Below are 13,778 nucleotides of genomic sequence, written 5' to 3' on the forward strand. Positions count from 1 at the left end.
TGGTCTTTATGGTCCCTTCCAACCCAAACCACACTATGATGTAAATTCCTCCAGTTTGGATATCCTACCTCTGGCTGCTCCTATAGAGGACAACAGGTCTTATAGAGAACAACAGCAGAGGAAGAGAAAGAAACAAGAAGGACAAGTGAAAGGAAGAGAAGGGAGAAGCAGCAGTGGAAAAAAAGAAAGTGTTTGACCTGGCAACTTGCTTTAAACCTTGATAAGCCAAGCCGAGCTCTCCATCTTCATTGAGATACCCCCAGTCCTCAGTCTTGCTAGAAATAAAGGACAGAAAAAGGAAACAAAGAGGACAGAGAAAGACAAAAGGTCAATTGCAATGGAAGGGGAGAAGGTACAGAACCCTTATTAATTCGGTTTTATTTTTTAAAGCACACTTTCATTACTATGCATTTACTTTTCCACCACAGTGAAGGAGAACCATGCCCTGGTCATGCCCCATCTGACACCCCTGGCTAGTGGAGCTTCTCCTCCCTTGCCAGCTGTGAAATGTGTCCTCGTACAGCCCTCTCCTCCCCAACCCACTGCAGCCAACATAGGAACCCCAAATCATGCAGGTCAGAAGGGATCATTCCAGATCACCCAATCCAACCTCCTGGCAGGTTAACATCATTCCTGAGTGGTTACTGGTTTTACCAAAAAGCCCAACTCCTGGAGGCCAAGGCCCGAGTTTTTGATTCTGTATGGTTAAACTGTTTCCCATATGATAGCAAGGAAAAGCTGGTGAGCCCAGGCAACACGAGCTAGCTCAGATCCTCATTAAAACCTTATGCTTAAACCCAGGGAGGAGAAACAAGGACCATGGGGGATAAATAGGAGAGCAGAAGTTTGCATGAGGGGTAAGGAAAAGCTGTCCAAACACAGATGGTGTGAAATGAAAAGTACAGAGTGATCCTTAGCAGCTCCAAAAAAGTCTTCTTGCCTCTCCCCACCCGCCCCGAAAAAAAAAAAAAAAAAAAGGAACTATTTTTGAGCTGGAACAGCACCCAGACACTTCCAACTCACAGTGCAAACACAACCCAACCCCGTATTTTGTTGTACACCGATAGCCTGGCACAGTTCCGTCCCAGACCTTCTGTGCTCTGGCATATTCCACCAGTAAGACATTTTAAAGACCAGTTTCTCCATTTTCTTTCTTCTGCAGCAACTTCCACCAGTTTAAAATAAATTTCTTCTATTTCAGTTAAGGTTCTCCTCAGCCATTAAGTCAAACACATGAGCCTTTCCTCAGGGCAACCTTCGGTCCCAACACCCCTTGGATGTTTGTTTCCTTCCATCCATATGAGATCAAATCTCCGCCGTATGCATCCAGGCAGAAAAATGCCCAGAAAAGCCTCATCTCACTTTAATATTAAAAGTTTCCTTTTGATAGGTTGGTTTTTTTTTTTTTTAAAAAAAATGTTATAAAAGGCAGGAAGCTTATTTATCTTCTTTAATGAGGTGCTGAACACATTAAAAATGAGCGGTCAGCCTAACTAGGAACACTTGCTACAGTAAGATTTCACTTGGCTTCGATGTCAGTTAGAAAATAGGGGTTTTTTTGGAAAAAATAATAGAAAAATCAAATAACCACAAAAAAAATAATCACTTAATAGATCATTAAACTTTCAGACAAAAAAAAAAAAGAACCACCAAGCCAATATACATCTCCTATTTTGTAAAGAGATGTAGCAGATGCCATTCACTGGCAGTGAAAGCTCCGCATATTTAAGTGGAAAAGCACAAGACACAAACTTCCTACAGCAAATCTTCACACAAGGAAAGCCGTGAGAGGTGCGGTGCTGCAGCACTCCCACCAAAGGGCTCAAGAGATGTCTCACCACCGCAGACAGCTTGTACATCCCTTCCATCCTGGTGTAGGAGCACAGCATTTCTCAAAACTAGCAAAAGTTTCATGCATTAACATTTGGAAAATTCAGCTGTTAAAGCTGTATATACAAATTTAAATTAAACCTTGGGGTTTACCCCATGCGCAGCACATTTCCAAAAGGGTCTGTAGGCTGACAGATACAGGGTTTATTGGTCTGATTTGGATCGGTTTATTAGTAAGGGGTTTTTTTGTTTGTTTGTTCAGATAACCTTAACAGAAGATGTACTGAGAACCATGAAAGAAAGCAGGAAGGATCCTTGCTATTTATTACAAGTCAGTGACCTGGGAAGTAACACAATGAGCAGGATTTTTGAGAGATGCATTTTCCTGGATAGCCTCCTTTGAAAAATAGCCTTCTTTCCTTTTTTAATTGTATGCGTTGCGGTAAATGAGGAAATCCGCTCAAGGGGGTGCCATTATACTAAGGGAAAACTGCCCTGGGAAATAAGCATTTGGTCCATGTCCGTCAACACAGCAGTGCCTCAGAAATCAGAGATCCCCTTCTCCCAGAAGCCCATATTGACCAAGACATTAAAAGTCAATCGGGGTCCTTTCAAGCTAATTAGATTAATTAGTATGCGCCAAAATAATTTCCTAAAATGCTGAGTAAAACCTTCTCTCAAATAAGGCTGAAAGGAGTTGAAAGGGCATGACTTGCAAAGCCTCATTTCTCCTTTATCCTTATCTTGGAGGTACAGGTCTGGGGGAGCAGCTGGCGACCTGCCGTTGGCAAAGTGCCTCCATGATCGAAGAGAAATTCCTGCCCAAACACCTCCCTCCCCTCCCCCAGCAGCCTGATGCAAGTAGCTTAAAGGACATGCACATACACCAAACCCCAGAGATGCTAATTTTAACATCTTCAGATAATCATCATCTCTTAATAAAGAAGGGGCATTTCATTTTCAAACACAGATATGCTTTTTTTTATTTTAACTAAATGGAAAACTAATGCACACCACAGATTAGATATAAGACAGAGTGGGAAGCAGCGGTAAGAGACACATTGGAGAGTGGGAAGCAGAGATATGAACCCTTTCCATGCTATGGCCTCTTCCAGCTGCAAAAGCGTCCTCCATGGGAAACCAGCATCAGCCCTTCACTTTGCACTGCAGGTGGGACTTACCCAGCAGCACAAAAATCCCCGTGCACTCTACCGACATCACCTGGAAGTCAGCACAGAAATTAATTTCAAAGACTAAGCCTGATCTGCTTTGAGCTGCCAGGTTATTATCTCTAACATCACCACCTGCTCTTTTGTTGGCTCTACGTTTCCATCAAGATCAAACAGGCTTGAAAGAAAGATCCCAAGAACCGAAACAGGGAACAAAAAGCCCACTGAGCTTTACATTCAGTTACTGAAGCAGAAAATTAGCTGGAAACTTCATGTTTTTCCCTTTAGCAGTTGAAAGTCGGCAGGGAAAAACAAACAAACAAACAAAAAAAAAACCCAAAAGAAAACAAGCTGAGTTCGCTGCATTTATAAGGGGCTGCTTTTAATTCAAACTCCCTCTTGACCTGGCATCGAAGGGCTTTCCTCTGAGAGCAGCGTGGAGAAAGAGAATCTCAATGTGGGCAGCGTTAGTGGCACCTGGCAGTTTTCCTGATTTCCTCCTGCTGTAATTAAAAGTCCTGGCTTTTTATATATATATCTAGACAAAGAGTGAATAAAAGGTCTGTCTCCCACCAAAATAAAGCCATGCTTTCTCCCCAGCCTAAATAGCTAAGACATGATGACTTCAAGTTAGGAGTGACCCATGGGTGGACCATGGTTTTACTGCATTGATCAGACTGGACCAGTGGAAGAGCATCCACCTCAGTTAGAAACAGCCCGCGGAATGAGAGCTATCGGGGTAAAGAGGGATGAGAGCACTTCCTGCAGCGCAGGTGGGAGAAAAAGTGGCTCTTGCTTATTAATCCCAATTCAGAACTGCAATCCCACCAGAAAAGCTTTCCATTAAAATATTTATTGATCAAGATTATAAAGACAAAGCAGTTTTATTTCTCATGCTGACACACTTGGGTATAGCACTGCATAAGAATGAATGCAAACTTGCACTGGGGGGAGGACATATTAATTTATAGCCACAAATACAATAATCCATGCTCCCTGAGCGTTTGTTTTCATCTGTTTTATTGCCATCAACTCAAGCCTACAGTTTATAAACCAATCCAATATACAAACAAATGCACAGGGAACCATATAACTGGGAAGCAGGTGGTGATTAATGAGCCACTGGATAAATCACTGCAGAAAATCAGGCTGATAGTACACAGAGCCACTGTGTTACAGGAGCCAAGCTCCAGCCAAGCTTCATATGAGGCAGATGAGAGAGCTAATAGGGAACAGCCTGGAAACCGCAAATTGCCCCTCTCAGATCTCAAGAGGCCACAAACCACCAAGACCTGATCACATGAACTTCTTAAATCGCAACTCACCTGCGCAATCGCAAGGGAGACAGCTGTACTCTTGAGGAAAATTAGATCATTGTAACATTTTTTATGATTGATTGTTTTTGATGATTCCTGTGTTTGATTCAATTCTCCCTGCAGTAATTGTTAAGTCTGGAAACCAGAACACCTGAAGAAGGACCAGAGTCTCCTGGCAGGCTCGGAGAAAGTGGACAACATGTACTCCAGGATGACCAAATATCAATTACTATTGGGGACTGGTGATACAGCCTGGGCAGACACATGCCCTATGGAAGCAGCAACTCTTACTTTGACTCCAGCTCCTTTACCAACACCTGAACACAAACTAACCATCCCTAGATGTGCACACTGGAAAATGAAGTTAAGGGAGTAATTATAGCTGTGCCCAACAGTGGGATTTCACACCCCATACCAGTGCCCACAGCTCCAGGAGGAAGTTGGAAGGAAACAGGAGAAATCCACAGAATTCATTAAGTGACCAAACCCCACACCTTGCAGTACAAAGCACACTGAGCTCCATCGGTTTACTGACAAAAAGGTGATGTTTAAATCAATCTCATCACCTCTACTGCAGGAAGGGCAGAAATTTCATCAGCAAGTTCACTTCAGAAAAGCAAATATTCAATGGCAACAAGTCGAAAAAAAATAAACACTAGTCCTGACCCAGCTAGACATGATGCCCAGGTGAGAACCCAGTGCCACAAGAGCCCTGGACCCTAACAATCCCCACCCCTCCAGGTCCCCGGGCAGAAGTGAAAGCTGGCGGAACTAGTGTGGGCAGCACCTCAGTCCAGCCATCAGGGTTTTAAAGTATCTTTAAATGCAATGCATGTGGAACCCAGCCCTTCCAGGAAGCCTGTCTCTGTACACATACACCAGGAGTTCTCCAAGGTTTTCCTAGAGCTTTTACAAGAAGTAAAATAGAAGAAAATTCAGAAAAATCTAGCCCATACTATGGCAGGAATTTGGGGGACATATAGCACAGGCACAATGACCAAAGCTGACTGTACAGCTATATATGTTGTATTTTTGCACATCAATCCAGGCACGCGGATTTCCCATTGCACCTTTTTGGCCATCCAGTTCTGAAAGGGTTAATCAACTCTTCATGTTTTTTCATATTGCATTCAAAGAGCGCATGCATGCCTTTGCTCATATTCGTACTGGCATGAACAAAATCCTAATTAAGTCATGGTCTTTCCCAGCCTGGTCTGCTAACAGCCTTCTGCAACCAGTTTCCAAAGTGGCAAAGTATACTGTATTATCAAAAGCCCTTAATCCACAACAGCTAGGTCTTCCGAGTACCTTGCTGAATGCAAATTATTTTGGAAAAAAGCCTCAAACATCGTATTTGTCAAAACAAAAGATGATGAACATTCGATTTCCTTGCGGTAAAATAAATATTTGCTTTATATATCATCTTGCGGTTTAAGCCATATCATTTTGTCTTCTTGCACGATACTAATTTTTTTTTTTAATGTCCTCCTGGATAGCTGCAGGGATTGCTCTAGCCCATTGTTACTGTAAGGACAGACACATGTTCACAATATTAAACCTCGCTATGGTAAACCTGTAACCAAACAGATGTTCCCAACTCTCTGTTTAGATGCAAGAAAAATCAAGAATGTGGGTGTTGCCAGAGAATACAGTGTGTGTTCATCAGCTTGGTTTGCCACCACGGTCTTTTTCTCCAGGAAAACAAGAGGGAACCGAGCTGTATTCCCAGCACAGTATAAGGACTCAATTGAAATAAGTAACTCTTAAATATATCCCAAATCCTAGTCCTACTACTATATATGTACTGGAAGCAAAGTCAAAATCCAGTGTTGCTCACCTCCATGGTGTCTCTTCTACCTGCCCAGTATCTCCCCTCCCTTTGGGGACACACCGCCCCCAGCAGGGCTCCTCACCCATTACAAGACATGCGCCTTCAGTCTCATCTTTATGGCCCATTCTTGACCCCAGGCCCAGAACACAATCCAGAAGCTGGTAACTCTCTAAAACACGTCGTTAATTCTAGTTTGGATCCCATCCCTCACACTTTTGTCAGCCCCTCCTGCTGCTGGAAATACTTGGGCCATGCTTACCGGTTCGTCTCGCGCATGCACTGGTAGGCTTCAGTCACATCCTCCTGATCAGTGTGCCCGTCACTCTTCGGCGAGCTGGCACTGGTAGTGATGCTTTCCTAAATTCAACATGCAAAACACAGCAGCGTGACATCCTGCACATCTCTTCCTGCCTTTCGAAGTCCCTGATACTGAACAAATCCCAGCAATCCTGAGCAGAGCTTTCTCGGAGCATCCATCTGACTAGAGAGTTTCTATGAATTCACACACATGAAAACAGACAGTAGCAGAGATTAGGCGATGGAAGGAGGATGCAGTGAACCTGGGAAGGAGATCAAGTGGGTGTGTGGTCTGAAGTACAAAACATACCAAAACCTCGAGGAATGACAAGGCAGTAAGTTAAAAAGCCCAAGTGAGAGTTTCCAGAAAACATACTCTTCCATCTGAACGAATCTAAGCAAAAGGCCCTTGAATGACTGGTAAGACAGGCTCTCTTCTTGCCTACATGTCAGTAGAAACATATCACAGTTGCTCCAGCATCAAGTGAGCAAAATCTGGTCCAGAGGCTCTTCTCCCCCCATCCCATTTCTTTGCAGAATAAGCTAGTTGTCACAAAACATCACCGGGAACATCTCAGACCATCGTATCTTGGTGCAGGGCTGAAGAAGTCGCTCCTTACCATGGGCTCGCTAGACCTCATCAGGTATGGGCTCCAGCACCCTACAGCAGTAAAAATCACCCTGGGACATACAGCCCTGAGCTGTCTGAAATGATGTCATGGACTACAACTCATCCATAGGCAGAACTTTCTATAACCTCTCCGTGCCATCCTGCTGCCCAGAGCCTACCAAAGCAGAAACAGCATCACTCAGGCAGTCTGTGAATTCCCAGCAACAAGAGTGGGAAAAGGAAAACAAAATCCATTACCCTCTCAGTTACCAAGTTTGTCGCCATCTCTTTTTGCTGGGCTGTCTTCATAATCTGTGCCCTCAGGATCAGCACCTCCTCCTTCCGTACTTCCAACTCCTCGTTGGCCGATTTCAGCTGATTCAGTAAGAGGTTATAACTGTCCTGAATATCGCTGGATGAGTCGTTCTGGGTTGCTTGGTCTGCGATAGCCTTCCTCAGCTCATTGAGTTCGTTTTTCAGCTTCTTGTTCTCTGATTCCAGCTCCTGCCTCTGGAAAACACCAAGCCATTAACCAATTTAGATAAACTCTCTTGCAGAGCCTCATCCTCTTCTGAGAGGCCTGTAAGGTAACTCAATTACTGATGATCACAGCTGAACAATCAATTCATTGCAGGATCTGGATTTCGCTGCCAGGCCAGCCATGAGTGGTTCAGAGATTTTTGCTGTAATCAGTAGCCTACTGCTACTTAGTAACAAAATACAAGGTGACACAGGGAGATTTTTTTATTCAGTGACACTGTTTTTAAACACAAAAGCAAGTCATTAGAGAAGCCAAACACGTTTGTTTTTTCTCCCTCCCTTTTCCTTCTAAATCAAGAAGTCACCACAAACCCCATGATGTTTAGCTTAACTTTCATATTCATTAGATAAGCTGAAAGATGCCAATTTGCATTACCCTTCATCATGGCAGGCATCCCATTAGGTGAGCTACAGCTGTGTGAACTCCCACTACAGCTTCTTTTCTCATACATTGTATAATTCTCCCACCCCTGTGCTATGTTTGCAGTTGGAGGATTTTCTCACCCGATGTCTCATCAGCTGCTGGCATTTGACAGGCAGGGGCAACACCGTACAAGTTTGACGGCAACTGCTTCTCCTGAATAACGATGCATGAGCATCGCTGTGTTTGCCAAGACAACTGAAGGGCTTATTTGCTTTGGTATGACAGTAGAAGACAGAAGAATAAAAATCTGGCAGCAGCAACAGCCTTTATTTCAGTATTCTACCAGGAAGCTTTGTTTGCAGGTGGTAACAGAACATTAGGCAGCTCTTTACCAGCACCCAAAACCTGCCTGGAGCATCCCAGCTGGATCAAGAGCAGCTTCGCTCCTGCAGATGGTGCAGTCCTTGCTCTGGGTCATGGACAAGGGGGGAGCCAGACCCCCGGGGTTCTGCTCACAGCCTGAATCCCAACAACCCACCTTCTCTTTGCACGAGATCCTCCATCACCAGGTGCCATCCATGGTAGCACCCAGGACTGCTCCCTCCTGTCCCCACACACCTAGACCTCTCCAACAACGCCAAAACCCAACAGGATCCATATCCAACTACTGCATGGGAAAAACAAGACATCTGTAAGTGAGCTGACAATGTCTGGTGCCTGGCTGACTTGGGGCCAAGCTCTTTCTTAGGGAACAACCCCCATCCATGTGGATTCTCTAGTGTCTAAAATAGCACAAGCTCTTTCCCCACTGAGATCCAGGTGCTTCCCCCTCTCCCCCACTGCCTTTTGAGCCTTTCCACAGCTTTCTTGCACAATCTCTCTCATCTATGGGAGATCTGCTTCATTATCAGTTTAGCTGAGGTGAGCTAATGAATCTAAAAATGGCTGGGGGGGATGGGCAATTTGCACAATTTATACAGTGTGTAGCTAGCACAGCTGTGTAAACCTCGCTTCCATAGGAAATGGGTGTTATAATTATAAATCCTTAAAAATTATAAATAGCATGTCTTATCACAGCAGAGGTGTGAACAGAATAGCTGATCTGGCATGTGGACAGCCAGCATACTTCTAGCTGAACAAACACCATCAGTAACGGAGCATATTCAGGTACTTTATACCATCTGTCATTTAAGAGAAAAAAAGTATAATAAATGCATTAGACCCAGTAATTCCTCCACATCCACACTAATCACAGCTCAGCACAGGAAGTTTGTAAGAGACAACCCTTTTTATTTATTTTTTAATTTTATTTGTTTTTTAAAACAAGAGTTTGAAAAGCATGCACATGGTGTCAAACAGATACCAAACTGGGTTTAACTCTTCTTGCTATGTGCCCAGAGCATCGACTTGCTTTCCACTTTTCTCTAATCATGCTGAGACTGCTGAAGGGTAAGATGAAAGCTTTTCTACACAATGACACCGTGATTTTTGTTATTTCTGGGTAAGACATCTGCTTTTATTTTCCCCTCCTTCTGCCTCCTTTTCCTCTTCTTTCCCTCCCTCCTTTTCCTCTTCTTTCCCTCCCTCCTTTTCCTCTTCTTTCCCTCCCTCCTTTTCCTCTTCTTTCCCTCCCTCCTTTTCCTCTTCTTTCCCTCCCTCCTTTTCCTCTTCTTTCCCTCCCTCCTTTTCCTCTTCTTTCCCTCCCTCCTTTTCCTCTTCTTTCCCTCCCTCCTTTTCCTCTTCTTTCCCTCCCTCCTTTTCCTCCTTCCGCCTCCTTTTCCTCTTCTTTCCCTCCCTTCCGCCTCCTTTTCCTCTTCTTTCCCTCCCTTCCGCCTCCTTTTCCTCTTCTTTCCCTCCCCTTCCCCTTCCTCCGCCTCCTTTTCCTCTTCTTTCCCTCCCCTTCCCCTTCCTCCGCCTCCTTTTCCTCTTCTTTCCCTCCCCTTCCTCCTCCTCCTCCTTTGTTTTTATGAAAGGGTCAGCCACACTGCTAAATCCAGGGACGGGTCACCTCAGGCTGTGCTCTGATTAGAAACAAAGTTGGGAAGATCAGGAAAAAAGCAATAACCAACAACCCTATCCCAAGAGCCCATGCCCTTGCCTCTTTTCAGAGTTTACACACATAAATCCATTCCCTACTCCTTTCTTGGTGCATTTCGTGGAGCAATGTTAAAATACCTATAGATATGGGCCAGATATTTACTGTCCCCTGCCCATATGCCCTTTTTGCACCAGCATCAGCGATGGCAGAACAGAAGCCTAAATAAAATGCTTTGAATGTGGAAAGGGAGATTTCTACTTGTGCTGCAAGAAATGCTCACTCTTCAGCCATAGTCAAATAGCGGTTATTTATTTGACAAATTATCCAGTCAGGGCATCCTGAACTTGAACTCGCACTTGTCCCCAACATGTACAGCATTACGGAGGTGTGAAAGGGGTACCCAAGCACTAACCGTGATGGAAATAGCCTCATTCTTTGGGAAGGGGCTTATATAGCAGCACTGGGTAAAGTATGAGCCTGTGTAAATCAGAGGTTAGCACTGCCATGCTGGGAATTTGCCATCTCTTCCATTTCTAGTACTTGATAGGAAAAGACAATAAAATCCTCTAGAAGCTCATTTCCTGTAAGCTTCCAAGTCCAAGGGACGAAACAAACATCCCAGCTACGTGAAAAGTGAGGAACTGAATTTTGCATTGTGCTCCTGCTAAGGAACATAGAGTCAGGGCAAGGACTCCTTCCTGCCTTCATTCCTGCTCCCACTTCCCCAGCCTGAAGAAACAAGCTGGAAAATAATGTTTCACTGGGGAACTTTGTCATACAGGCATGACATGGGGACTTATGTCCTCCCAGGGAGATGTTTTACACCCTTCCAGCCCTGCATCACGGCTAACCAAACACCTGGCTGGGCATATTTTGGGACAGCATCTACTGCAAACTCAATGTATCCATCACAAAGGATGCATAATTCATACCTACTGTAAATATATCAGTGTTAGCCCAAGTTTCTCACATTTCTTTGCAGTGTCAGAAGAACAAACAACCCACCCTTATCCAAATGAGCCTCTCTAAGGAAAGGTTGTGCCTCACTCGCATCTCAATCAAAAGCTGCTCCAAGAACAGGCTCCCCACCAAAAACTGATCCCAAAACCCCTGCCATCGTGGGTGCTGTGATGGTACAGGACAATTACACTGAGACACAAAGCTGGATGACAGCAGACAAATATGAAGTGGCACATCATGTGCTGTTTGCAAAAAAACAAGCCTATATGGCCATCCACTAACAATCACACCTTGTATCATCCTGCCCGAGGGGCTGTGCATGTCAAAAAGATCTTGAATGGGACCCAAAAGCAAACAGAAGGCAGTGAAGACTCACGACACAGAGTACTGAACAAGACCCAGAAACACCCTTAACCCCCAATAAAACCTGCTCTTCAGCAATAACCACATTCATTACATTTACCTAAACTGCTGTTCGTATGCATTATTTTAAAATAATGCATGTACTTACAAATACATTTACATTTTTATTGTATTTATATATTTTTACTCATATTTAACCAAACTAAACTCTGGGTTGTTCATGACCTTATCCAAATATCTCTTTCCCCATCCAGTGCAAGACTCCTACACCACGAGGAGCTGTTTGGCTGCATCAGCAACAGTCTTCACACCTCACCTAGGTCAAAATTCAGGTTAATTTCAGGGAAATATACTGGTTTCTGAAAAGACACTGCAGCCACCTTTTCTAAAACCTTCTGACCTTCCAACCTGGCTAAAGATTCTCAGTTTCCAAAATATAGTGTATCAGTGGTTCATCAAAACCAACATTCCTTCCTCCTCTGTCAGTATCTCATAAACCACTCAAGAGCATCCAAAGGAAGAGTTTGCCACGTGTAAGCTTTCAGACACCTCAGCCTAGTTCCCCAAGATAAAAGACTTTTTAAGCTGGCAAAAAGAAATAAATAATAATTTAATTGCACAAGACTCTTGAAGGAGCCAGAGATCATACAAATATTTGAGAGAGAAGTTTGCAGAATAAATAGAGAGAAGAAAGAGCTTTGTTATAGTCACAGAAGCAGCTGTCATGGGGGAAGGAGGGAAAAGCAGTGCTCAGAATCGGCAGTGAGTCACTTTCATTGCAGAGGGAGGCTTCAGGCAGTGCCCTATATTCAGAAGTGGGGAAAACATCAGTGAGTTGTATTTCTCTCTTTTTCAGTGGTTCCTAAGGCCAACCTACCTATGAGGAAGGCAAAATCCTTTCCTTTAGGGCTAGGGGTTGCCTCTCACTCTGGCAATGGAAGCAAGTGCTCCTTGCTTTTCACAGGGTCCTCAGCTCTTCCTAGACTGACAGTCACACAACATGCCAGTACCCAAAACACCACATGCTACAGCTGGTCCGAGCAGCTCATAGACCTCGTTGTTCCTTGTTGCAACTCTCAGCTCACTTTCCTGAAGTTCCAGCCAGATCCTTGTGCTGGAAAATCCTTAAAGAGAAACCCTTACGGTGCAATGCCACTAAAAACTAACTCTGAGATGTGTCTCCTTGCAAGTTCATTTTCCACCTTAGGATAATGAAATTAAGTTTTATGCTAAAGGTTAAATGAACTTAATTTAAATTGTTAAATTAGATTAGTTTTAGGCTAAAGGTTAATGAACCCTGCTCTTTTTGTAACAGATGCTACCTATTGTTATGAAATGGTAGTGGTAGGAAATTATTACGGTTGTTAGATATTTAGGACTATGTGTGTTATGTTAGGAAACCAGAAAGTAGGAAAATCCAAAATGAGTATTTCCATTCTGAACTTCCTGGGTTGAAACTCAAAGAAAACACAATTTGTGAACTCACACAGAAGTCGGAACTCCAGAAGCCATCTAAGAAGGTGGCAGTTCTTATCTGCTGAGTCTTCCCATTCCAAACTGCAACTTCACTTTGCTTTACAAGATCAAGAAACTTAAAACTTCCACAGCCACATTTAACCAGCTGGAAGACACTTGGGCAATGATCTTAAATTTCTTGTGCCACGCTTCTACTCCGGCAGGCTGTGCAGAGATACTAACAAAACTCAGCAGGGTTTCTCTCAATCACAAACAGCACATCTAGCAAATGCAACACAAATACTGTGCTTTGAGACTAAAAATTGCATGGACTAAGTGCCAGAAAAAGCTTTTGCTGGAGGTATGCTTTCAGTGGGGGTTGAACATACCTCCTTTCCATCTCTAATTTCTGCTTTTTTGCATCCTTCAGAGGAGATGACAGCAAAAATTGGTATTACTACTGTCAGATGGTTTGGTATGATATTATTCTGGGTAATGCAGGTTCCTCTGGATTTCTCAGTTGTATTGCCATATTTGTTAAGGGAACAGGGAGAGAATGAACATCTGAAATGTAGTTGTGCACTGAAAATAAACAAATAAATAAAAAAAAAATCCTTTACAAAGCCCATCCTAGAAACTGGTTTTCTGAGGATGAGCAGGACAGAAGAATTAGCCTAAAAGTCAAGCCCAGAAGTATTTGGGTCTAGTTAGAGCTGGAGGACACAACACACACAAGCCACAACAGGAGCCTAGCAGGCTTCAGTCACACTGTATGTCATGGGGAGAAAATCACAGAGGCGTAAGTGTAAGGATCTGGAGCTTAGGGACAAGAAGAATTGTAGGGTAGGACAATAGCTGGGAAGACACAAGATGACTATGGTGAGTCAGAACTTCTGCAGGGAGATGGAGGCTGTTACTGCAACTCATGCAGATTTATTTGGTTTTGACCTGAGTGGCACTTTTACTTTTGGGAACGTAAGGAAAGCAGACAAGAGGCAGAATTGG

The 13,778-nt window shown here is 43.7% G+C and overlaps 1 protein-coding gene across 2 annotated transcripts in view; it reads right to left on the reverse strand.

Moving 5' to 3' along the window:
* Window positions 1-13,778, reverse strand: part of MYO5B (myosin VB) — a 148,940-nt gene that overhangs the window by 14,202 nt on the left and 120,960 nt on the right. The window contains exons 27-29 of one of the 2 annotated variants that reach the window (XM_037374114.1): window positions 7,312-7,563; window positions 6,406-6,503; window positions 198-275 (exon numbers count right to left, since the gene is read on the reverse strand). In XM_037374114.1, coding sequence (XP_037230011.1) covers window positions 198-275; window positions 6,406-6,503; window positions 7,312-7,563 — 428 coding nt within the window. The remainder of the gene's footprint in view (window positions 1-197; window positions 276-6,405; window positions 6,504-7,311; window positions 7,564-13,778) is intronic. The other variant, XM_037374113.1, reaches the window with a different exon arrangement.

The sequence above is a fragment of the Falco rusticolus genome, chromosome Z (assembly GCF_015220075.1).
Source record: "Falco rusticolus isolate bFalRus1 chromosome Z, bFalRus1.pri, whole genome shotgun sequence".
Lineage (NCBI taxonomy): Eukaryota > Metazoa > Chordata > Aves > Falconiformes > Falconidae > Falco > Falco rusticolus.